The sequence below is a fragment of the Diadema antillarum genome, unplaced genomic scaffold (genome assembly GCF_040938485.1).
Source record: "Diadema antillarum isolate AM-2024a unplaced genomic scaffold, OU_Dant_1.0 seq00001863_RagTag, whole genome shotgun sequence".
NCBI lineage: Eukaryota > Metazoa > Echinodermata > Echinoidea > Diadematoida > Diadematidae > Diadema > Diadema antillarum.
Genome location: NW_027272533.1, coordinates 133,292 through 160,970, shown reverse-complemented (window position 1 = coordinate 160,970; position 27,679 = coordinate 133,292). Strand labels below are relative to the sequence as shown.

The 27,679-nt window shown below is 38.6% G+C and overlaps 1 protein-coding gene across 2 annotated transcripts in view; it reads right to left on the bottom strand.

Annotated features, from left to right (window-relative positions):
• Positions 1 to 8,463: 8,463 nt before the first annotated feature.
• LOC139712826 (protein phosphatase EYA1-like) overlaps positions 8,464 to 27,679 on the bottom strand; it is a 134,254-nt gene continuing 115,038 nt past the window's right edge. For both annotated transcript variants that reach the window (XM_071624616.1, XM_071624617.1), the window contains 6 exons: positions 25,815 to 25,904; positions 13,828 to 13,886; positions 12,539 to 12,699; positions 11,889 to 12,003; positions 10,434 to 10,656; positions 8,464 to 9,943 (listed from right to left, as the gene is read on the bottom strand). In XM_071624616.1, coding sequence (XP_071480717.1) covers positions 9,863 to 9,943; positions 10,434 to 10,656; positions 11,889 to 12,003; positions 12,539 to 12,699; positions 13,828 to 13,886; positions 25,815 to 25,904 — 729 coding nt within the window. In that variant the 3' untranslated portion in view covers positions 8,464 to 9,862. The remainder of the gene's footprint in view (positions 9,944 to 10,433; positions 10,657 to 11,888; positions 12,004 to 12,538; positions 12,700 to 13,827; positions 13,887 to 25,814; positions 25,905 to 27,679) is intronic.

Here is a 27,679-nt window from a genome sequence, read left to right as displayed (position 1 = left end):
TGATTTGCTGTCAATCCTCCGCATCCTCCGCCTCCTCCTCCTCCTCCTCCTCCTCCTCCTTCTCCTCCTCCTCCTCCTTCTCCTCCTCCTCCTCCTCCTCCTCCTCTTCCTCATCCTCCTTCTCTTCCTCATCGTCCTACTCTTCCTTCTCCTCTTCCTCCTTGTCCGCCATAGTGCAAAACATTCCCCCTCGGGTAATTCTGACCTGAACTGGCAAATTTGGCAGCATGTCAGCAAAGTTGGAATGACAGGGTACCTCGACTACGTAGGTATTCTTTTGAAATCATCTTGCGACTGGCATATGATGCAGTCCGGATAGCACACCGTATCTTGTCATTGTGTCAAATCAAGACTAAATGTGTTCTGTTGTGTATCAACAATGCAGTTGTATCAATGTATGTATTTCTGTTTTACCTGAAGCCCTGATCACATACTCCTTAAAGAGTACAGTGTAGTTGACCCCAAGTGGTGTGAACATATCTTGCTATGAGTGATTGGGACGTGTCATTATTTGATGACATCAAGAGTTGCAGAAAACAGTCAGATAGCTGTCGAAACGCCCTTTGCAACTTGCGACAACATACATATGGCATGTAAAAAAATTGAGATCAAGGGATCATGCATTGTCTGTAATGTTTGTTCCAGTAAACGCGGCATCTGAACACAAATGTTTAGGGTTACCCTCTTGTGACGAAGCATTGCGAGGTCTCTGCGAGAAATCACTTCTTGTTGGCTTTTAAATCACAGCTCCAGTGGTGTGTTAGCACTAGAATGATTGTGGAGATGTTGCATTATGTCATGGATTTGACATAACTGAGGAAAGATGGCTGAAACAAATCCTTGGAGCTCGTTCAGATAGCAACGGAAATACTGGGAATTGCTCTCATATCGCACAGCTACACACAATGCCACATTTTTGTTAATTTTTAAATATTTATGTGAAAAAGTAGTGAGTCTGCAATCAAGGGCCACTAGTTTTCCTGACACTGCTTATATCTTTATAGGCAGGTCTACAACAGTGTCCCTCATGAAGAATGGGGGAAAGTTAGAAGATGATGTTACATTCATTTGAGAATTTCTCTCAAGCATATATATTTCATTTCTGCAGTACTCCGTCCTGCCTTAGTTGTAAGAATCAAGGCTTTTACTTTTGTACGTTCCTTATATATATATATGCATTGCTTCATTGTGAATTGTAAATAATTACCATGAATTGCATTTTGTATTTACATGTATCTGTATTAATATTTCAATGTTGTTTGAGGCACTGCCATACAAAAATAGAAGTAGAAGAAAAAATTATATATAAAAACTTTATCTGGCCTCTTCCTCAGGTTGAACATATCTGTACATAAAGAAGACTGAAGTTTTGTTCATTGTATTGATGAATAAATCATATTGACACTTTACTCTGTCTGTTCACTGTCATCTGGCATAATTGTGCGCTGGCTTCTGCGGTTGTGCAAATTCATGTGATCTAACTTTGCGTATCAGGGCTATTACCCCACGAGGGCAAGTACCCCCCTGGCTAAATACTGGTTAGTGGTAATGTTAAGAGTAAAGATTAGGGTTAGGGTTTGGTTTTTAGGGTTAGGAGTTTGGGTTAGGGTTAGGATTAGGTTCAGAATTAGGATTAGGATTAGGATTAGGATTAGGATTAGGATTAGGATTAGGATTAGGATTAGGGCCAGGGGAAGGGTCCGGGGTAATTGACCTGAGGGTTATTGCCCTAGATCCCTGACTTTGTTGGCGTAGGTCGCATCGTAATCAGCGAGGTGACAGACCCGATGCGACTGTCTGCCTTTTTGTTGGTAGAATGAGCTACGTCTGGTATGCTTGCAAGAGTTTTGCGTGAGACGTGAAATAGAGACAAAAGGAAATCTTAGAGTGAGTGTACTGTATGTACAGGGGAAAGCTTGTGAAAGTGGAATCTCTTACAGCAAGGTGCCACTTTTAATGAGGTAAATTTGGCAGTCCGTATATTCTATTAATGTATTCACCTGGTCTCTCTTTGGGTACGTTTACGATGAGGTACCGGTCATAACGAGGTAAAATTGATGGTCCCAACCTTGTCGTAATCGAGTTTTCCTGTAACAGATTACAATCCTTGCTTTACTGTAAAAGTAGAAATTTTCGCTGTGTTGAAATTTTTCGCATTTCGTGCAATCAGAAACTAGCGCAAAAATAAAAGCACATGAATATTTTTGCTTGCCGTATGTTCCTGTGGTTGATGTCTTGATTCCGCGGAATTAAAAAACATGCGAAACTCTTGTCACCCGGCTGAGCGCGAGAATATCCACTTTTACAGTATAAGTCATGCGATTGCCTCATGACCAATCACCATCCATTGTTTATGTAGACCATTTTAATAATGTATTACATAAATTATAGACATGTACATATGTAACATATATCTATATTTTTCTTTTTTTTTCTCTCTCTATATGAATATTATCTAAAAAATATATTTCCTCGGGGTACTGGTTTATTTCTTATAGTCTAGCAGTAAAGTACATAAAGATGTACAGATGATAATTTTGGGACCTGAATTTTTACTTTGTAACAAAAATTTCACACAAAGAGAGTGCACTGTATATTTTACAAATAATGAATGTTTATGAGTACAATGGACAGAATATTTCGTGAGGTGAAAGATGAAATGATCCATTCAACGAGGTGCGGCCAAGTTGAATGGATCAGACATTTCATCTTTCACCGAATGAAATATTCTGTCCATTGCACGAATGAAAACATTTATTTGTTTTATATAATGCTTAAGATAGATCCTTGTCATTTGATGTTTTACTAATTTAGAAATGAGAGAATCTGAGATCGCAAGACTAGTGCTCACTGAGCGCTTTACACTAGGGCGCTGTCGCATACACACACTGCAAACGCAAGCGTTTTACACGCATAGTGTGCCTGGCTCCCTCAGCGTGCGTGCAATGGAGCAAATTGTATGGATCCAAGATTGCACGGATGATGACGTCATAGTGAAATGGGACGAATGATCAATGTCAAACGACCAATCAAATGACAAGGGTCTATCTAGGCATTATATAAAAATATATATATAAACATGTTCTATATGCTTTTTTTTTTTTTCAGGGCAACATTTATCAACTGTGCTGTAGTGATTGTAACTGGACAACTTCGAAATCATAGTCATATCAGGCGAGATGTTATTTCAATTCAATCAGTTTTAATAATCTTTTCAAGAGAAGAAAAATGAAGGAAAAAATGACCTGTTCTTTTTTTTTTCTTGTTAAAGTCCTTCAAAAAAGCTGACAATATTTCTTCAAAAAACACCAAAAACACACATAAATACGATACACATTAAAACTGAAAAACGAGAGAAAAGAAAAACAATATGTTTTTATCTTTATACAGATCAGATACAAAGATTTATATATAGTTGGTACCAACCACATTCTGGTATCCAAAAAACAACTATATATATATTCATATATATATATAATATATCACAATCAGTCCTCCAGAAAATTGGCAAGTCTTTTTCTTTACAAATTCTGGCGATCATTTTCGTCCTCGAAAATAATTATAATATACCTCTTTTCTATGAGTTTTTCAATACATATGGTCAAGCATAGAGCACACTAGTGGCATATTCATGCTTTACATCTTTATTTTTCTTTTTCATTCCACTGGCATTCGGTTTGATTTATGTTCATGATCCAGCAACTACGATCCATTAATCACCTAATTTGTATATCATCAATCGGCAAAGCATAATTTGTTTTATCTGACAGAAAGTGAGGGGAAGGAAAAAAGAAGAAGAAAGAACACAATATTGAGACTTTTTAAAAATATGTATTCTGCAAAAGAAAAAAAATATATATATATGGCAAGAATTTGTACCTCACATTTAAGGGAACAGGAGTTACAAGTGTACACCCCCCCCCCCCCCCCCGACATATTGAAGAAAAAAAATCAAATCAATGCATTATCTTGTGATTACAAAAAGTGGTCATTAAAAAAAAAAGAATTTAGAGAATTTGCAATCTTATTTTGCATGGACTGATAATTACCTTGCTTGACTTGGCAAGTGTGTTTTGGCAGGGGTTAATACTAGAATTCTCTTCATGCAGCTGCATGTTACTCTGTGCGCTTTACATTAACAGAGATTTTGGGGGAAAAATGTAAAACTCACAGCCTTTCATTCATGCATCTACAAATTCCTGGATTGTTGCCCCGTTTGACCGATGCACATTTCCGCCGACAAGCTTCCGAACTTAGCACACCCTGGCAAATGGAAATACGTTTGTCCATTTTGAGGAGAGAAAAAAAATAGCGCTAATCACCTTGTACGTAGTCACTCAGCGAAGCGCGTTTCAGATCACATTCAGAGTTTCAGGCTGTTCAGACAATTATCATTGGCTGTAAGCCGAAAATAAGTCACACATGAACTCTTTGATAGCCCCGAGCAAAGTTTTGCGACAGAGGTGAATGTCGGGTCATGCTAAGCTCTGCCTCTTATAATGTGGTGTTCTATGGGTCAAAGCCGTTCGTACGACAAACACGCAGCGACAAAAGTGGACAAATCTCGACTGGAAAATATCCCCGCAAGACCTGCACACACTGCCGGTCAAACGTGATTTACAGAATGTGAACAGCAGAAACGTGATTCTAATTCTAGTTTAGTTTACTTCTCAGATGCACAAACACCAAAAAAAAAAAAACACAAAAAAACTGTAAAGGTATTAAACACCCTTATAAAACACATTCACAAATATGTTCTTTTTCACCATCTGAGAGGGTTCTTTGGCTGAAATTTTATATTGTAGAAACGAACGAAACAAAACAGCACTTTTAAATTGCAGCATGTACTGTTCCCGCGGACTAATGACCTTCGGTGACTGGTATTCCTGAACAGATCTTTGGATGTACTACGGCAATTGGTAACGTTACTTTTTACTTTACTGCAACAGATTCTCTTGCAAGGTTGGGACAAGGATGAAAACGATGCGAGAAAGTTAAAACAGTAAAGGAACAAAACAAAAACTTAATCCTGTAGATCAATGACAGACTGCATGGTAGTCAGATAATATCATTCAAAACCTCTCCAAGACCTAGAGAGAAGGAAAGAGAGAATAAAAAAAAGACATGCATTTTTTTTCTCTCTCTTTTCTAAAAAAGTGGATCCAGCATGTAAGCACAGGGATGCGCAAAGCGGGATGGGAAAAAAAAATATAGAAACGCATTCCTTTAAGAAAGAGGATAAGAACATGCACGTAACACACAACAAAATTATGTCTGTTTTCTTTACAGATATTCTAGCTGATAGTAAAACTTCACATAATCAATAACAATAATATTAATTCATAACTACATACAAACAACATCAGATTTATCTATTTTGCCTGACCTATTAAAAACACTTTATACATAGAAACTTTTTTTCCCCTCGTTTTAACATCTCTTGATCACTCATCCATGAAACAGGACAACTTGAAGGAAAAAAAAAACAACGAAAACATAAAAATAAAGACCGCTTGAACGAGAACCCCGAAATGCAATATAAATATATCTCTGAAACATGGAACAGATAACAAAAGACATTCACGAAGCATCAAGCTTCAATTTTCATCATGCAACATTCATATACAAAAACAGAACATATGATCTCAAAACGAGCACATCTTTGTTGCAGTCCTTATAACTGCATATAACTACCCATTCTCTTTTTTTTTTTGCTTTTCTCTCTGAAAGCATGAATGCTCTACACTGTTCAGATTTCTCTTATGGTATATCTCTACCAACTCATGGATGTTTGCTATCCTATAGGTGTGATTTGCCAATCACAGTCCATGTCCATTCTTTAACTGAGAAAAGGAGCATTAGAAACGTTCGCTGCCAAATTGCATCATCACCTACACGACTTACAACCATTGGACACACCGGTTTCCCCCTCGGGTTATGTATGAACTTTCTAAATCTCTTTGATTTCTCTCAACATGGGACTTCAGTCAAATTCCTGCAGCCTTCCACCCAATCTTGGACAAAAAGATTTGTATTGCAAAAGCATCACTGCATCCGAACCCCGGGAGGTGATAAATTATGTACGACTATATTTATCACTTGCCTCTGCAACCACATTTTAGATGTCTCTGCAATTACGGACTACACTATATAATGAAACGTGCCGGTTTCAATACATATTCAGACTGCAGGTATTCAACTTGCCTTGCACAGGTTTAAATCCAAGGCAGCCGAAAAAGGTTGTGCTGGCTAAATCTTGCCCGATATTGCAACAGTCAAGCAATAGCAAAGATGCATTCAATTGCAAGTAGAAATTGAACTAGTAAGATGCACTTGAACCTATCACGTCTTTGGGTAATTTTTCTGCAGTGATCATGATCTGGTCCCTACTCAAATTGGCAACTCTGAATTTTACTATGCATCCTGCATTTGAGAAAGACTGGATTGAACTGGTTGAATTTGACATCAATTCTGCACACAATTAGAAAAAACAAAGGGAACATTACCCTTTTGAAAGAGAAATCTAAACTTTAGAATAATTCTCAAATATTGTAACCACTGATGGGTCAACTTTGAAGTTAGCAGTTTTAATGATGTTCAAATAAAGGACAGTTTTTGTTCTGCTTCATGAAATATTGACAATGTAAAATAAAATTGTAGTAGAGAGATTAAACCCCAAGTCACAGAAATTTGGTTTTCATGGGACTTCATGCCTGAAACAACTAACTCATTGAAAGGGGGGGGGGGGTGTGTGGACATTTGAGTACTACATTTCAACACATTCAATTCATTGACATTGCTGGAATCTCAATTCATATTGTCATGAGAACCTTGTATGTAAATAGCTTAAATTCCACAGGGCTACTAGGAAGTAATAGACACTGCCCAGTCGTAGCATCCTGTTCTAAAAAAAAAAGAAGATATGTACAACTGCTATTTGTTTGTTTGTTTTTACGAGAAATGACTACCGCTAAAAAAGCCAAGTATGTGCCTGGAACTAAAGTAGAAGAAATTGGGATTCAACTCCTGTCTGTTGCCACAGTAACCAGCATGTCCCTATCTGTTTGGTAGTAATTCTGTTACACACAGAGAATAGATAACAGTTGATTTCTTTCACAAGGAAAGGTCTTGGGAATTAAAAGCAAATTCTGAGTCACATGGTAGCAATTCCCTGCATGATGAAAAGCTTTCTTTACGTCACGTAACACACCCATTTTCTCATTCATGTTTCATGTCTACATTCTACTTACGTAAACTTTACAACAGCAAAAAATTCGGTGGAAAAATTAACAAGGCCTTTTCAAGTTTCTCGTAATACTCTTTGATTTTTTTTTTTTGTCTTTGGTATTTGATGAGAACACAGGAACAAGTCAAATCAATCAATATATTAAAGCGAAAAACAAAAATATGTTCATCTAATCATTATAAACAAGTTGAATGGGAGACTTTGTAAGTCAATACAAAGAAAACCAGCTCAGATACACAGAAACTGCACAATCTAATCATAAATAATTTTTACAATGTGGCTGAATTCACTTAATTTTGCTCATTGCAAGGAGCACCTACAAAAAAAAAAGCCATGTCACAAACTGTGTAAAACAAGCCTTTATAACTTATTACATCTTCAGTTCCAAAAGAAAAAAAAATCATTACATCCAAATATTGTCCAAGTTGTAAATATCTTGATACCATTTTCTCCTATTTACAAGATCTCATCTCCATCTTCCATTAGAAAAAACAAAATTAAAAAAATGATGCATCATTTGTACACCTCCTTTGGCAAAGTTTGTATATGCATTGGTGTTGGGGGTGGGGGGTGGGAGAAAGTAGTGAAGGAGCAGACCCTAAGATTGCTCTACAAAGCCAGGGTACCTCCTTTGAAAATGTTAGGTGCCTGGCATTTTGCGAGAATTGCAGTTACTATAGGGAAAACTGAAACAGATCGTGTCCCCCCTAATGAACGAGGGGAAAATGGAAATGTGGGAGAAGTTCACAAGCTAATAACAGCCAGTCCACCAGGTTTCTCAAAAGTTTTTAAATCTTAGCATTCAGAGGAATGGTTCCTCTCTGTGTGCAAAGCTGATTTTTGATGGGAAGAGTACAGTCCAACAAACAGAACATGAAAAGTTTCATCAAAATTGGACCAAAAAATAAAGAAAATATAAAAGGTGCAGTATTCTAGATCTTAACATGCTTCTCACAACATGGTGGTTTCGGCCACAGTCACTTACGCACACTGGACGAAGTGCTGCTGACAACGTTGCTTGAAAATTCTTTGATTGGATGGTTAAAAAAAAAAAAAAAATCTTTCCAGTGATACCTCACTTGTTGCATAACAAGGAACATTCTTGAAGTCATAATTAATAATATCACAATTTCTTCTCATTCATTTCTTAATTTTTTTCACCGGCTTTAATTGCAAATATTTCAAATTAACAAGAATGACATTAACTCATTCTAAGATCAACTCCTCAGTTGTAACTGTGAATGATATCACCATTCATGGCAGACAAGTGGAAACATAATATTCTGCAACTTTCTGCCGATTTTTCACGAAACTTTTCTTGTTCTGTATGTTTGATTTTGACCTCAACTGTCGATTTCCATCGGGGCAAGGGGTGCACTCTTTACTCTCACCCAACGGTGAATCGAAAAAGTAATTTCTGGTTGGAAAAAGGACATGCAGATGAGTTCCGGTTGACAACTTTTTTCGTAGACTTACAGGAAGGTCCAAAATGGGAGGATGATAATGATAGAAAACATGAATAGTTCTGAACAAAAACTGGTAGATGTTGAACTTCTTGTCAGGTACTTAATTTCAAACTACGTACAACGATGAGCTATGTTTAAGAGAACTACGCTCCGTCCACTACGAAGAGTCAACCCACACAACTGTCACTTCTTGAAACACACAAAACGTAAAAGCAAAACAAAGACATCGAGTTGGTTTCACTCCAAATATATTCAAATCCTGAGTGTATAAGGATGATTTCTGATCCCTTTTCACATACTACTCATCATCTCTCTCTCTCTTGACATCGCACCGCCAAATCACTGGCCTTCTCCTAGTGGAACAGACTCATCCGAGTGTCGCCATGGCAACCCTCCTCCTTGACTGGCATCCGGCTCGCGGTTTCTCTCTGCACCCTGTGCAAAGCTCTCCGCCCATCTCTGCTCCCCTCCCCCTTTCGTCGGAAGAATCGGACTGATTGCCCGATTCCCGAGTCTGACGCCCGCTCCAGAATGAAGAAGCATTAAAGTCTCTCTCTCGGCATGCACTTCCCGAACTGTGGCCCCCCGCGATCCGGGACAAAACTGCCGGAGCCTCTTCTCAGGGAACTGTGTGGTCAGCAAAGACTTTTGATAGGGGATGGTCATCTCAGATCCGCTCTGATTCCCTGAAGGACAGCTCAACCCAGCTGCTTGACATTCTTGGTGATCGTGATCATGTGGTTTCCGTGTTCTCCTAACTACCACATCCAAACAATCTTTTTCTATCTCTTCAAACTGCTCAAGCAGCCACTTGCGGTCATCATACACAGGTTAACTCGTCACCCGAGCTAACATCTACAAAGCGCCATATTCCAGAACGCCTGCACTCGAGCGGTGACTGCAAAGAAGTCTGGCGAATAATCTCCGCTATCACTTGATTTTTTCGTTCTTTTTTTTTTTTGGTTTTTTTCTTCTAGTTAGCACCAGTGGTACACATGGCATGAACAGTCTGTAAAATCATCTTTTACAGAAAGAAATAAATGGGTGGAGATTTTTTTTTGTCTCTGGAGGGCTACGGGGTAATGAAGGGGGAGGGGAACAGGTGGAGGAAGGGGAAGAAAAAAAGGGCGGGGTCGGCACAGAGCAATTTTCAGAGGTAACCGAGATCAAGAGCATGATGTAACGCTGCAAGGTCCGAGTGACTTGTTACTCTCCAGAACGGGAAATCCAGCTGCACAGAGAGACGGGAAACAAAAAAGAGAAATTTTATAACAAATCTTTCTCACAAGACTTTTCTTCTCACTAATGCAATCTGATTTTGCGTGGCATAGAATATGGGTGAAAAATGAATCAATTCAAATCAATTATTCAGGCCATTAGCCAGGCAAGCCTTAATAACAATGCAATACACAAGTGAGATGAGATATAATCTAAAATCATATGTAAACATCTCTAGAAACTACAAATATGAAGGACAGAGAAATATGAACACACATTCATACATATATTTTTGTACATACATGTAATACCAGAAATTTTTATGTGCATAAAACTTTCACAAACTTTCCAAGGAGCCAAGATTCATGAAAATGGCTGTTGGCTCTTAATTCACGAAAAGTTTCATGCCATGAATGTTTCTAGTTTTATAATGCAAATCACGGAAATGATCAGATGAGAATTTTATCGTCTCCAGCTAAAAAACATCTTCGAGAAAAACTCACCTGCTTGGCAGCCGTCTCTTCATCTTTGGCATCGCCGATGGCAACGTAGGTGACTTTCCGGCCGAAGCGGGCCACGATGCGCTCGAAGCAGCTCTCCTTGCCAACCCTGGTGGCGCTGTACACGTTTTCGATGTTGAAGACCCCACCGAGACCGTAGAGCAGGACCTTTGCGACGGCCGGAACCAGTTGGGTGGTCGTCACTAACACGTTGATGCAGTTTGACCTGTGGTAGGATGGAGGTAATGATAAGTTTTGACCATAACACTGCACACTCTCAAGATCCAACATCACTTGTACTACTGCAAGATAACTGTGTTCTATTTCATTCCAGATTTTTACATTTTGATGCATATATGTACAAGCATGTCCAAAATGTGAAATCACTTAAGATCTACGGGCCAAGCTCTCTTTAAACTTCAAATAGACATAGATATTTTGAGCAAGGTGGTAGGAGTAACTCTTATCTTCAGAGTGACATAAATCATTTCATCATTATTTTGTTACTTTCCTGATCTCGGGTCTGAAAATGATTTACCACGTCCTCACTTGACCCTCCCGAACATCACACGACGTGAAACTTCAGAGTGCTATCCTTTCCACTTAATGCAAAATCTTTTACGCCAGGCATTACGTTCAGGTAGCCTTCGATTTCAGGATGTCGGAAAGAGAGAAGAGTAAGTAAATCTGAAAATGCCTGCAAGATTGGATCGCTACATCCAGAAAATATCCAGGATGGCATTCCAGTTTCACTCTCATCCCCAGCCAGAAGAAATAATCACTGCTCGGAAACTCTATATTCTCTTAACTCCACTTTCCCTGTCACTTAAAACTCCAGATCCTATGACTTTCTTTTCAGGATAATTAGAAACAGAAATTCAATATCGGCAACAAAAGAAAAAGGGAGAAGAAATAAAAAACAAACAAGCAATGAAAAAAAAAACAAAAATCAAAAAACAAATAGAGTAGCTACATGTAGTTGATACACAGGGAAAAAACCTTGACAAGATATCACATTGCAATCAAGCTAAAACCCTCTGCGTAAAACTTTTGGATGACAGTTCATTCCTTTTCTTCTTCTTTTTTTGTTAGTATAAGAAATTGATTTCATGGAAATTATCCATATATGAGAAAGTGCAATATGCTATATCATAAAACACTTTGTTTGCTTTACTGCTTTAATAATCACTGGGGGAAAACATCTAACACTATTAGCGAATGATTCCATTTCTTCCCATACGATTCATGATTAGGAACACACCACAGCACAGTGGGATAATGATATTTATGTCGTAGGTGTTAAGCGAATGAATTGCTCCTATGAACAATTCTCTGCATGCTTATATAGTTTGCAAATTGGTAACATGGTCTGAACAAGAAAGTAAAAATGGAGCGGGTACGTTCGATCCATCGTCGCCAAAAGATTGCCGTCGGAAAGGGACGGACCGAGGGACGTACCTGGAGTTGATGATGGACAGGGACTTGAGGGCGATGGTCAGCCACGAGTCCGTCATGGCCTCAATCTCCGCCCTTAGCTGCAGCCACTGCTCCCTCTTCTGTGGACCCAACAGACCTGGGGACAGACGGAAATGTGTGACAGACAGACGGAATGATGAATGCATAGATCTGTCCATAAAAGCACTCGCCATCTCTTGACACATTTGCAAGGTATCATCTGTAAAGTGCTGGCTTTCAAGAACGGCACAGAGACGACTATCATCATGGTCAAGTGGATTGTGCAAATTGCGCTTTAATGAGAATTCAGGGTTCCAGCCGCCCTCCCCATTACTGAACTCCCGTCCTCCAGAAAGACCCTTGTCCATGACTCTTTTGAGAGTCCATGTTCTCCATTAAACGTGAGGATTCCTGCTTCAAAAGCACGGAATCCCTGTGCCTAAATCACAACAAAAATGTTGTTTGAATTAAAATGAACTGTTTGAATTTAGTCAGACTAAAGCAAGCACACTCACCATCATTGCTTATCTGTTGCCGTATGCGTGAATGTGACATGCACATTTACGCAGTAATCATTTACACAATCCATAGACTAGCTTTAAACTACTACGGTACTGATCTTTTGTGAATTCCCGTCTACAACATGATCTCACCTCCGACATTGTTCTTGTACGAGCTGTAGATCTCCTTGATCCTGCGATACCGGTAGGCCAGCTTCCTCATCCAGTCCACGCCTCCCCTGACGCCCGTTGCCAAGCACAGGTTGGCGCTGGTCGCCGCGGCGTGGAAACCGTCCGTCTGGAAATTGTAATTGCTGGCCAGAAAAAAGAAGAAGAAAAGACAAAGAAATGATGGATGTGAACATTTTGTCAATTAAAAAAAAATAAGGGCTATTATGGAAATACTGATTTCACTGATACCATGATAATCAATCTTTGAGACTTTGCTGAAGCTTTGAAATGTGATTAAATAATTGCAGTTCTTCACACACTGTATCTATCACATTGCAAATCATTAGAAAACTCTCAGTGTATGAGGTGAGGAATTCTCAAGTTTACGATAAGAATTGTTGCTGCATTTTCAATCTGAATGAATGAATCAATTAATCAATCATTCAAGTAATCATAGTTCCATCACTTCACAAAAAAAAAGAACAGATGCTACATTTATGATGTGAATGACTGAATCGATCGATTATTGTTCGATCAATTCAGATCTTGCCTAGTAAAGAACGGATGAAACATATACTATCTGAACAAATGAATGAATAAATGAATATATGAATGAATGCATCAATCAATCAATCAATCAATCAATCAATCAAATAGTATCCTCTCAAATCTTGCTTATTAAAAAGGAGTTAATGCTACATTAACAATCTGAATGAATGAATCGATCAAACAATCAAGCATTATTCTCAAAAAAGAATAAATGCTACTTTTATGATTTCAGTGGATGAATGAAATAATGAATGAACGAGTCAATCAATGTTTTATCCCCTCTTCATCATTAAATCTTGCCTAGAAGGAATGGATGCTGTACTTACACTACGAGTGAGTGAATGAATGAATGAATGAATGAATGAATGAGTGAATGAATGAATGAATGAGTGAATGAATGAATGAATGAATGAATGAATGAATGAGTGAATGAATGAATGAATGAATGAATGAATGAGTGAATGAATGAATGAATGAGTGAATGAATGAATGAATGAATGAATGAATGGAAGAATGACTGACTGACTGACTGAATGAATGAATGAATGAATGAATGAATGAATGAATGAATGAATGAATGAATGAATGAATCAATCAATCAATCAATCAATCAATCAATCAATCAATCAATCAATCAATCAATCAATCAATCAATCAATCAATCAATCAATCAATCAAATCAACCAATCAATCAATGAATCAATCACTGTTAATATAATTACCTCAAATCTTGCCCGTTGTCGTCTGATGCTACATCATCTATGTGAACTTGATCGCATTCCTGCAACAGCAGAGAAGAACATGGGCAGGGAAACCATCAATCAAGTGAAGTGGGGAGCTGGAAAAGCCATCGCCGAACAAGAAAACCTGCTTATTAATGAGCCTAACGAGGGAACATGTGGAAGTCATCTACAGCACCCATCACAGGCAAGCACTGACAGCAAACAAATAATTGTTCTAGACATGCTCATCCAGATGTCTCTTTTTTTTCTAAAGTGAAATAGACAGCGCTTTCACATTTTCCACGCACATCTGTTCTGCATATGAAAACTGATTGGTTTGGGTAATCTGAACCCTTTTCATTTTGATTTAGTTGTTTCATACATGTAGGACCTAATCAAAGATTGAAATGGTACTCTCTACATACCTGGTAGCTTTTTTTTTTTCATTTTAATGGTTCTTATTTCATACGGCACATGTTTGTCACGAGCGTTGAATCAATGCTTATTTCAGTCTGTTCAATAGGCCTTCGGAAGAAGGTTATGCAGTGTGGCAAGTCATTAGAAAATGGACTTCAAAGGTGTTGGGGCTTTTTCCCTCAAGATTGCGTGAAAGATATCGTGACAAACAAGGTGCTCATGTTCCCACAAAACCAACTGTTTTGCAACAAAAATTTTGACAATCGCATATCTGTATCTGCCTCAATATATGTTCAATATATGTGATATCTGTCTATCTATCTATCTTTCTATATTCGTTACAATAATATAATTTCAATATATTTTCCCAAGTTTATACACTTCTGCTGGTCACTAATGCGAAAGAAAAAGCTTTCAGCTCATACGGCCTCTGACAAAATATTGTAATGTTAGTTTGATTTCGCCTTTCGATGGAATCCAAGAAAAGAAGGGGGCTGGCTCATAGACTAAATTTGAGAAGTATTGTACAAACCTAAACTAGACTCAATCTTTTAATTCCATTTTTTTTTTTTGTCGGTGCACATTTTAGTGAGGTGGACACACTGAAACAAATCAATCTGATTAAATTTCATATGCTCATCACTCTCTTTCTGACACAGAATGACAGATTAATGAAGAATATAAGATCTGTCAGAAAGTTAAATGATAAACCAACTGTAGATATTCTCTCTCTGCCACTGACTCCAAATTGGTCAAACATGCATCACCATCTAATCATCGTATACAGTTGATGACCTCCAGTTATCAAATTGCATGATGACAAAAACATACATTCACACACAACAAAAATCAAAATTAATGATGATCATTTTCATAGGAGGTGTTAAAAGGGGTTTGTGTGGTTTGACTAGTTCGAGATTGACGGCGTCCCGAAGAGGAAAGAATCAACGTGCCACGATTGACGAATGACCCCCTCGCTTGGCTGCCGGTGTGCGCCCGGATGATCGCCGATTTTGGCACGCGAGGGGATTCACCCAGAACCCAAAACACTCTTGAATTGAACTCAACGTTCTCAAAACCTGAGTGCTCCCGTCTCGTATACAAATTGTAGGGGAAGCAGACAGATTAGTGCTGGATTGATTTATTGGAAAGATTCGTTTCGCTGCTTTTTTCTTTCGAAGTAAGGAAAGTGATGATTGTCTGTATCAACCTGCAAGGTAGAATTTTGAAAAATCGCGTGACCATAAACGCACCATGCGTTGGGAGTGGAGCTGGAAATACAATGAATTTGCCTTCTCTCCCTGTACCACTTCTAAGCTCCGAGGTTTATGGCAAAAGAGCATCATCTTTAGAGCAGACTCTGTCCCTCAAAGAGGTGGTGGCAGTGCAGTATTGACAAATTATTTAACAGAAAGTTTCCCAGCCTTGCTGGTTTCACTCTCAACAAACTGGTACAAATTCAAATGGAGGCATTGTGATTAAACTCGTATCAATACACCAGAAGAACAACCTTTCCTCTTGAATAGTTTGTAAATCGTGTCTGTCTCCTTTCTTTATGCCCTTCCCCCTCCTTCAACTCTTTCTCCTACCTTTCCATGCTCAATGTCTATATTTTCAAAATAATTGCACATTTCTCAAAGTTTTGGAGGTACGACAACCTCCGTGTGAATGTATCTATAATCATGTTCACATGACATTCCTAAACTTAAAGTTTAGCTCAAAGTTTTGAACCTTGAGGATTAGCTACATGTACAGTAGTAGTTTAGTTCTGTGTAGATACACTTGGAAGTTACAGGTTTGTAGCTATCTTAAAAATTATTTGATAATTACAACCACACAGATTTGTCATGGTCTACGCTCCACCCACGAGCCACTGGGGTCCCAACTCATAGTTTGGCATTGTGTGGATGATATAATCAAGAAACTCTAAACTTAGCATGGCTTCCCTGTGAACCATATTCGCCCACCTTCCAGGCCAACCACCAGGGCATGTGTACATGTTGTATTGTCGCACCATGATCAGGCTTATTGCTGGTGCTGCATGGATGCATTTCTACCGGTTTTGTGGTTTTAACATCAAGTGATATCAAAAGTCCAATCTTTCAGATTAAGTGTCGTGTGGATGCGTGTCATAGTGTAGGGGGGCAAGACCCTGTCATCAATGATTAGCAACAATCGATCAGTTTCTGTGTGAATGTAAATGCATCTTCCATTAGAACAACATCACCCTGGTCATTTTGAAGGGGCATCCAAGCTTGCGAGAAAAACATTCTCTCAGTTCTCTTTGTGTTGTCTGCTCTCTATTTCATGTCTGTGATTCTGTCAGTCTGTGATTCTGTCAGTCTGTCTGTCTGTCTGTCTGTCTGTCCTCTCCCTCTTGTACCCCTTTATTTTGTCTTTATCTTTCCTATATAGCACCACAGGCCTTTGTCTAATACCAGAAGGAAGGCCATCCCCTGGCCCCAAACATAGTAGGAATTATGATCGGGAGACACAGTAAAATGCGTCCCTGATTAGGGTGATTGTTTTTATTCATTAGGAATCCAATCAATTATTCATCAAGCTTTAACCCCCCTCCCTCCCTTTCCCCATCTTTATCTCCATCCCACCAGCCCATAAATCATAAGACACGGCATCATCTCTCAGCCCGAGTCGGGTCCTCCAGGGAGCTCAGGGGACAGCTAAAATACATCAGGAGGGATGTAGCTCCGGGGAAAAGAGGATGGAAGCGAGGTGAGGTGAGGTGGCAGTCTGCCTGGCAGTGGGATGAGCTAGTAGCTCCTGGAGCGGGGAATTGAGGACCACGAACACCGGCGGGCGGACGGACGGGTGAGATGATTTCTTTGGCGCGTGGGGGGCGACCACTAGTTTAATGAGATGAGGCATTATCAATTTGGTTAATGGTGGGACCCCTGCGACAGAAGGGGGTTGCGGGTCCCTAGTGGGCCAGTACCGGGGCGACATTGGATACCCGGCTTAATCAAGCTTGGAGGCCAGAACTGAGTGGAGAGATGGAGGGGACCGGGGCCTGGTGTTTATGAAAGCTCAATTAGCGAACGGAGTGATGCGCCTTCCACGGAGGAGATAAAAAAAAGGGGCGGGGATCGGAGTGGGAGGGGAGGCCTCTATTCACGGCAACATTACAAGTTTCGGTTGTTCAAGCTACTCTATTCAAGGTCCTGCTTCTATCGAGTGATATCTGTCCTTGATGGCTATGGTATCAACATCATATGTTAAACCATCCTGAAGCCAGCTAAGACTGTGAGCCCCTTGCAGATTGGTAGAGAACTCGTTATGTAATGAGAGTGTTTCTACAAAGATGCTTCATCCTCGCAAACATATATATTTTTTCTTTTTGTACTACAACCGGAAAGCAAACTTGAATCTTGTTTATTGAAAAACATGAATGTCTTCAATGCACCTTATTGAAAAACATGAATGTCTTTAAAAAAAAATCATGTTTTGGCCAGTCATAATCAGGACATGTTTTCTAAATAATCCAGTTGTGCTATTAAATTCTTGATGCATTCTAGTAGTTTGCACAATTTTTTCCTTTTAAAGTATGACTGAGAGGGGAGAGAGTGCATTATTTTGGGCAAGTACATTGAAGGTAGGTGGTCAATGTTTGACTTACAGGATGTAGGCCCTGGAGTGTTTAATGCAGCTTACGGAATGCCGATTCTAGTATAACATCAGGGTTGAAGTCCTCAATAAATTCAGTCTCTGCACACTCTCTAGCTATGTTAGTACAAAGCCTAATCATCTATGATAGGAGCAATAAGTCTTGAATTGCTAGATATTTGTCAAAAGAATTGTTGAATAACTTTGGAGCAAAAAACAAACAAAACAAGATTCATCACCATGATGAATAAAAAGCATACTGTACGTAAAATTATGACACTTCTGTTTGGTTCTCAATGATATCAAGTAACTATACAACAACGCCACCTTTTTCAAGTAGTCATGGTGCCATTTTAACAAATATAGCTCTAAAATAGCTCCAAAATAAATGAGATACCACAGAAATTACAAGTCAGATTTTAATGACTACCACATATGGAACAGTCTTTCTTTTTGGTGTTTGGCATAAAATGAACTCGTTCCTTCGAACCGACAAATACGACAGAGCTACACGAAAGAAATTAATCTCTTTGAAAGCAATGTATTGTCCCCTTAGGATTGGTTACATTTACATCAAGGTACCCACAATTAAGACGAAAAAGCATCAGATAATCGCTCTTGTAATAGGAGACACCGATTGGAATTAATGCACCTTAAGTTGATGGACAACATAAAAATGTTGTACCTGTAAGTGTGTAATTTCCACCATCATCATCATTCTCTTTCAAATTGTCAATTCTTCCTATTTTCCCGCCATTATCTCTGGGGAGTTTCATTTGGAGTCCACTTTATGACAGCCCTTGTCTGTGGCCAAAACAAACTCTAAATCTTCGCACTCTCATATTTCATGCATTCGCTCTTTGGACAAATTCACTTCATCCCTATAAAATCCTGGCTTTTCCAGAAAGCCAGGCTAAACAATAAAAGGGAAAAATACATCAATTCAAATTTCATATCAGCTGCACATGCACTTCTAAAAAGAAGGAGAAAAAAAATCTAGAAAATTTGTTGGATACATAAAATCTTTAAAAGCCTTTGATTTTCCCCACATGAATTGCAGACTTCTGCTATAATGTTTTCCCAATTCTGCTTGCCTTGGGCTGTCTCAGTTTACAAGAAATAACAAATCATAATGAATGAATAAGGATGTCTCAAATATTCATTATGACCACATTGAGCACATTTTGTTTTTCATTGTTAAAGAAGCTAGGGGCAAGAAAAAATACATCAAGGGGGAAAATTTGTTTATTTGTGTTCAAAGCATAGCAATTCCTTTCAATCATCAAAAAAAAAAAGAAGAAAAAAAAGAGAGAACCTTGTAGTGTAACAGTAACAATTTCATTTCCTTTGCCCAAACATGTTGCTACGGTAGCGGTAGCCATTGTGGCAGCGACCAAGCAAGCCTGGCAGGCATTTCTTTCTCTTTTTTTTTCTTCTAAAACCTCAAAATGTTTGCACACTCACATCAAGTCCGTTTATGAATTACTCTCTTTCTTGATTTGTTTTCTTTTGCAAGAATGCCTTTTCTGCCCTGCAAGTAGGTAACAGTACAACTATAAATGAGGAGATTGATGGCAAAATGAATTCACTCCATTTGTGTTAATTTGATATATTTGTGCTAAAAGCTGCTAAAATACAGAGAAAAATAAACAGAAAAAAAAATCTGGGATATTTCTAATCCTGATTTCAAGAACATCCCTTGTTATGTAACATGTAAGGAACCACTGAAAAGGCTTGATTTTGCTTCATCTGATAATTCAAAAATGGTGCTCAACCCATTTTGCGATCAAATTCCTAAAATATATGCATGTTTTGGTATCTTATACAAATAAAGCCATGTGTGCATGTACCGATGTATATACATTTCCTTCTCTCTCATAAACTCTCATAGCGCTGGACCTGTACATTCTCTTTGGTTTTGAATAGCCTCAGGTATACTGACCTACCAACGTATCTCAGGTTTGCCCGCGTAGAGAATGCGGATAGAAAAACTTGTTACATACTGTAAATCCAGAAACATATGTGTCTTTGAAAGTTTTGTGAATTGGAGCCGACAGCCTTTATCATGGCATAAAACTTTTGAAAACTGTCAACCACACAAAAATTATGAAGATACTACATATGTCAGTAATCAAGGAATTTGAACACACACTGTCAGTGGATAAAAACCCCACAGAACAGATACATAAATATACATACATCTATATATATATATATATATATATATATATATATATATATATATATATATATATATATATATATATATACACACATACATATATATGTATATATATATATATATATATATATATATATATATATATATATATATACATATCCAAAAACGAAGAGGCCCTCATAAAAGGTGTATCCCACCTTCTTGTAGGACCACTTTGTGTTAATATTTTGGGGTTTTTTTATATCCAAGCCATTTCAAAACCGGTTTTCATCAAATAAATTTATTCCTTTTAGAATCGTATACTCTTCATATTTCATAGAAGCAGTTTCTAATCATCTCGCTAGAAAGTTAAAACCTGAATCCCATCTCAGCCATCCCTTTAAAGGGAATTTGTTGTCCATTACACAAAATCATTCTATTGAAGTTATGAGTCAGCACCTATGACTCATTATAGGCAAGGGGGGGGGGGTTAAAGTGTTGCTAAATTACAACAAAAATGAAAGTTTACATGATCCCTCATAATCAATGTAGAAACACAATGGCAGAAGTATCCAGCATATTACAAAATGCACCTTGGCAGTCTATACAATATTGATTGTGCACCATTGTCATTGTTTGGTGAAAACATGCAATACTTTAAATTTCATAACTTTCTTTGTCATTTCGTAATGTTACCACTTTTCACATTTCGATTTATGCTTAGTTGTCTCGCTTGCAATGATTCTTCTCTATTTTTCCTTTTTTAGAATGGGAGTAGATTTTTCTCTTTAAATGGGAATAATGAAAATGAAAAGCATGATAATGATAACCAAAATAACAAGAGATTGGAAGAGTAAAGGAGTGTTTTAAACAGAGAGAAGGAGTTTAGACTTCTAGGACCTAGCTTACATGAGTGATGTGATCTTCTCCCCCCTCCTCCATCTATACCAATGACCCACCCCCTTCCATTTTTCACTTCCAACCCTAACCCCTCCCTCTCCCTCCCCCCCCCCCCCCCCACCCCATCTCCCAGGCCAAGGATTGTGCCCGAAGGCAAGCCAATGAAGGGAGCTAAGGCATGTTTAGACTCGGTTTAATTGCCTGTCTTAGAAATGTTTAGAATAATAACAGGGAATAAAGGTGGGCTTGGGAGCGCCCCTGGGGGACAAAGGTATAGTACTGGCCTCCCTCATTTCTCCCCCTTTTTCTTTTTCTGTTTTTCACCCCTCTCTTGAAAAATTTCCCTCCTGTTTATCCTCATCCCCCTTTATGATAGGTGTTAATCTTGGAGGAACGGTGAAAATACATCGCCATCTGCAACACTACACAACTCAGAGAATGCATGATAGCACACTATGAAAATCTTGGATGAACTTTGCCGAAAACTTAGACATAAGCCCATTAGTACTTGTAAAAGACACTTAAATTTTATTTGGTTTCTTATCCTTCTTCGTTATTTTTTCTACCATAGGAAGAGATTGAGGATGCTATTTGTTATCAATGGTGGCAGTTGTCATACCAAATATTCGTCAGAAAAATCTCTTAAGCTTCATATTAACTCCTAGACACATGCAAAGAATTTTTTGCCACAAGATACACATTTCTTGGAAATGCCTGTTTTTTGACTTCAATCGCAGTGGAATAATATGGAATATCTTGAAACATGAGGTCGGTACCACACTTACTAATATTCTTGTTACATTATGTCCCTAGGTGAATGAATTTTCCTTTGTGTAGTTACAAGTGAGTATGTGTGTGTGTGTCTGTGAACAAATGTACGTGTGCGTGGGTGGAGTGTCCATGCGCAATGAAGCACTGAATTTCAATATTCAGAAGACAAGCGTATGCGCCGGGGAAACTGTTTTTCATCTACACTTCTCGGAAAACAGTCCCGGGGCTGCCAACATTCACGCATCAAGACCGAGGGACATTCCAGGAAACCTATCACGAAGATTCTCGAGTATTGCACGCTTCTCAAGAGATCAATGAAAAAAAAAAACCAACAAACAAACATCAAAAAAATGGCAGAAATATAGGGCCTATATCCCCTAATCACGAAGACTGTAATAGTCTCTTGACAGAATGTGACAAGATATTTAATATTTCAGGGAGCTTTCTGCAAAGTCAGTGTGATTTGCCAGCCATGCAGTTGTGGTATTCAAAAGGTGTCATGAAGACAAGACAATCTTCAAAAACTTTATATACAAATGAAAATTGGTGTTTAGAAAAAAAAGGGTCATATGTTTAATACAACCTGTTTTACGCTATAACATTGTAAAATGATGTCATTCCTTGAATCATATTTATTTCAATTTGTACACATTTTCTGGTTACTTCTCTTTATCTTTTTTCAAACTGCCAGTAGGTCTACTATCGCCTGAAGCCTTGTAATTTTTTGGCAATCACACATTACTAAACAACATTGCTGCCTAACAAAATAACCTGAATTCCTGTTATTGCTTTTTTTCAAATTCATAGAGCACACTGCATTTCTTTTCCAAAAGAGTACCCCCCCCCACAAAGAAAAGAAGAAACCCCAAAACATAAAATGGTATGACAAAAGTTTCAGTGCGAACGCTACACGTGACAAACCAAACACGATTGGACCAGAGACGAAAATTAGATTACAGCCGCGGAAAAATGACAACCAAATTTGATTAGCTTTCACAAATGAAGGTTGGGACATAACAGACTTGTGAAAGCATTAATCAGGCAAGATATTTTCCCCGTGTCACAACTCGTCACCCAGAAGAACACTCCCCATCCAGTGTGCATGAGCTAGTTTCTCTCCATTTCAATCAAATTTTTCAGACCTTTCTCTCGGAATGGGTGGGGGGGGGGGTGGGGAGATGAATTGTTGGAAGGAGAAAATGAGACATCGTGGGACAGAGAGAGACAGAAGAAGACAATGACAGAGAGCAAGGGATGGTGAGAAGAAAAGACACAGAGAGACAGGAAGATTCAAGAACACATCGAAAGAAAAACTGCAAGAGATCAAGAAACAAACAGAAGCCAAACAAAACTTGAAAAGTGAAAAAGTGGTGAGGGGAAAATACCAGACATCTTCAACTTATGTTGTAGAATTAGCAAAAAAAGAAAGAAAGATAGATAGTATAGCATTTTGTAGTGTGTTTGACAAGGAATGATGACTGAAATAAACAGGCAATATCCATAATCGAATAATCACTCAAAAGACAGATAAATAAGAAGGGAAACGTACGGTTTATAAAGATATACTGTCATTTTTGTAAGTTTATCCACTGACTTTTACTCCTGTCTTTTTTCTTTTCTCCCTGTCTTCCAGCATTGATTTTTAATCCCACCCATCTCTCATCGAAACAAAAGCTAGTGAAAGTCTCTATCCCTTCTTCCCCCCCCCCCTTCCAAATAGTTGGATTCTTGTCTCTTACTACCGTCCCTGCGTACTGTCAGGAATTTCCAATTCCCAGTCCGCAGTGTAACACTACCCCCTCTAGGGACCACGAAACGCCATGTTTCCCAGGCAAGACGGGCGTGTGTTTGTAGCGAGGCCCTGTTAGCATTAATTACTCGCACAACCGACAAGAAACTGACTTCTGAGTTTTGAAGGATTATTCTCTCTCTCTACCTTTGTCCGTTTCCCTCCGTTTGGTTTCTCTTCTCCGAGTCTTGTCATTTTCGGAGACAATTATCCCGTCGATTGTGTTGGAAACTGCTAACATTTTCAAACATTTCTGACTGCTTGCAGAAATGCTGCCCTGTGAGCTGTTCTTCGAAAGACGTATCAAAGCCTTTTCATTGTTTGGTGATCAGAAGGAGTATCTACAATGTACATTCTTGTGATGCCTTCATGAAAAAATATCTGTGATCACACAAAAAATGCCTTCATTTGCACCCTTACAAGGTTTGTTTTTTTCTCTCCTTTTGGATAAAACCATGCATACAAAGATGTTGAACAATATCTTCACTAAATTAATTGTGTGGGTTCTGTGTGTTTGGATTTACTGGAATGGTAAAAAATCTATTTGATGCCATCTTAACCAAAAAAATGAAAAAGGGGAAACGGTAGCAAATATTTCCTGGTGTCAGTGATGATCAGTGTCAGGCCTTTAAACCAAACAAGTGGTCAATGATTTTGAGCTAGGCTCACCTGAAATCTCTCCCAGTGAAAACTGTCCCTTTTTTTTTCCTTCACGAACACAAATATAAGTTTTTACATGAATTTACAGCCTGCATATCATAACAGACATCAACAAGATCACAAAGTATAATTATGTCATACATTTTTTTTTAAAGAAAAACTATATGAATTTGCATAATGCATTTCCAAACTTTTCTTTTTCAAAGGTGGACAAAGACATCGGTAAACAGCTAAGGAAATCACGTATTTTGAGAATTTCGCGGTTTTTCCTCTCATCATTTTAATCTTCATCGGTTGAAGGTGGCTGTAAGTAAATGTGAAATTTTACATTAATTTTCTTTCTAATGTGTTGCAATGAAATGGAACCACTGTTTTGATTTTCCTTTTTTTTTTTCCACAGTTGTTTACAGCATACTGTGATCGCCGTAAGGTAATCATGATCACTTTTTTTTTTAATGTTTCACAAACCCCTCTCTCAGGTTGATTGATCAGTCATTTGAAGTTATGATGAGGCAATTTTTTAGTGTCTGATTCCCCCATGCCGCTTTGCGAATGAGCAGAACCAGATTTGATTTGATTCGAATGTGGAGATAAAACAGAAATATAAGTCAGGCAAGTTTGATGGAAACCTGCAATCTTGCTCGTTTTCAAACAAGTGTGCAGTAATGTCTGGGTAGGCACATATATACATACATGTGCCTCATACGAAATGGACACAAACTATTGTGGAGAAAGAAAATCTGCACACCTCACAACTTGCATGGCAGTAACCACATATTGGACTAGCTGGCATACTACAGGATACTAGTATCTGCTTTGTTTTGACTTTGGCTTCTTTTTTTTGTTTCCAACAGTCCATGGAGTCCAGTTCAAGCTCTCTTAAACTGACACTGCTTGCTCGTGGGAGGTACTCACTCCGTGATAAAAGCTGATTGCATTTTCCGAAAATGATGTATTGCTCCCAAAGACTTGTCTTGCCTTGGGGATGCTCTTTTATCAATCATTATCACTTTATCACATTGCATTCTTTTAACAGGTGCATGTTTGGCTTGTCATAAACATTCTGCGACTTTCCCTTTAGCACATGTGTGTTCCCTTTTCTTGGTGCATTCATGCTTTCTTATCAATGAGAATTCATTTCTTCTTTTTTTTTAACTGCTGTTGCTTGAATGACCACTTTGGGGGAGTGCTTTCTATGGTGCATTCTAACAAGAGATAAGATAGCGGACAAAAAGTCATTCTGCGAACTCTTCAATGCATTCAGATCGCTGACAAGATGGTGATAGCTAAATGGGTACCCCCCCCCCCCATACACCAACATCATCATCATCATCACACACACACACCAATAGAATCTACACTTTTTCTCATTTTCGGACAACTTGGAAGAAAAACTTAAAAGGGGAATGGATTGTTTACATGCAGCGACATTAGTATAGAACACATCAGCAAAGTTGAGGACAATCAAACAATCAGTTTGAAAGTCATAAATTTTAAAGTTTAGGTGCTGCCATCACTAGATAAGAAGACTGCCACAGTTTGTGACATCAGGTATGGAAAATCAACATTTTTCGGAATCTGGCAGAAATGAAGTAAAAGCCGTCATGGAGGGCGTGGTTAGGGCGTGTCGGAGGATGGCGCCCCCAACCTAACGGACATTGGCCTTACCTCGAGGTCGTTGAAGAAGAGGTGCATGTCGGCCAGATTGAAAATCATTTCCTCCATCCGAAGACCTAACGAAACAGCTGCTGGTGCATCCTGGGAAGACAAGAAAAAGATGCACAGAAAAAAAAAGATGCAGACATTAATTTAGCTCTCTAGGGTAGGCGATGGTGCTGGAAGGGGGTGGTGGGGGGGGGGGGGGTGACATTTAATGGAGGATGAGCTGGAGATGATTCCCGACTCCCGACAATTGGCTATGACAACGGTGATAAGGAAAGGGCTGTTATTGCAAAATCAGCCTATCCTCAATGGGTTAAAGTAGTTCGAGAGCTTATCCAAATTGCCCCATTGCCGATCAAAATCAGAAAAAGAGGTGCCATTGACTCTTCAGAATATGATACTTGGTTTTTAAGGTGAGATACCAGAAAGAACCCAAAAGGTCAGGGGAACAAAGACTTAGATAGATTCAAACATTTGCTGATTTTAGAATACATAGTTATCACAAGAAAAGCACACCACTGACATTATTGCTTCAAAATGGAAGTGATGTTAAATCAAAGAGGGTCGCTTGATTCCACAACAGTTTTTGAAACAAAGGAGGAAAAGGACACAAAGTGTATAAAACAGACAATGAGAATGGGCGTTTTCCACAGGCATTTTGACCATAGTCAAAGAAATATGGCCCAGACTAATGATGGTTTTGTTGATCTTACTCCAATAATAACAATGACAACAACAAACAGTACGCTAGATGCATGAAATACATCGTACATGCTGGAAAACATTTAGAAATACAAACTGTCCCATCGCCCCTCCATTCTAAAGCCAAGCCACTCACTTCTGTCAATCTGAATTCCGTCACGTCCCCAATAATTTGTCTATTACAAACTTTGATTGCCTGCCCATTCCATCCGAACAGAAGAAAAAATAAATAAAAGGAGAAAGACAGAGAGAAAGAGAGGGAAAAAAAAAACTCAATCCTGACGGGCTAATAGAAGGACATGATTCTAATACGCTCCCGTCAGACCGGCCCGTATATGCAAAGTTGGGTAACGCACACTCTCCTCTGTCACTCGTGCCTCTTACGCTACCTGTTGAATCCAACACTGATCGCGAGCTAATATATACGGCCAGTGTTTGAAGGCTCTTCGAATCCCAGCACTAATACCCCACTGGACACTCTACACGATTGCCTAATCGCTGGCACTGATGAAGAGAGAGGGCGGTAGATAGGAAAGATATTCAAGAAAGGAAGGAATGAAGAAAGAAAAGAAGTAAAAAGAAGAGAGAGAGAGGGGAGAGAGAGAGAGGGAACATATTTATGACAGGGGAGAAGAGAAAGATGGAAACATAGGGAGAGATGAATAGCGAGAGAGAAATATATGATATATGAGAGAAGAGAAACATAGGAAAGATGTGAGAGATATGAAGAGACATGGAGATAGAGAGAAGTATATAACATACAGGAAGAGAAACATAGAAAAGATATGAAATATATGAAGAGAGATGAAGAGAGAGAAAAATGATTATGAGGAGAAAAAAATATGATATATGAGGAGAGAAGAGAAAGATAGAAAGGATGTGAAATATATGACAACAGATGAAAAGATAGAAAAACATGATATATGAGGATAGAAGAGAAAGATAGAAAAGATGTGAGAGAGAGAAGAAGTAAAAGAAATATATAAGAGATGAAGATAGAAGAGATAAGACATATATGGAGAAAGATGTGTAAAGAGAGACAATGACATGCATGTAGAAATACCACAGCAGAATTTCACTAACAAAATTTATCATTAACTTGGCGTGATTATGAGAGTGGACACCCCTCTCAGAAAAGAAGTTGGTGATTTCAACAATGTATGTGGTAA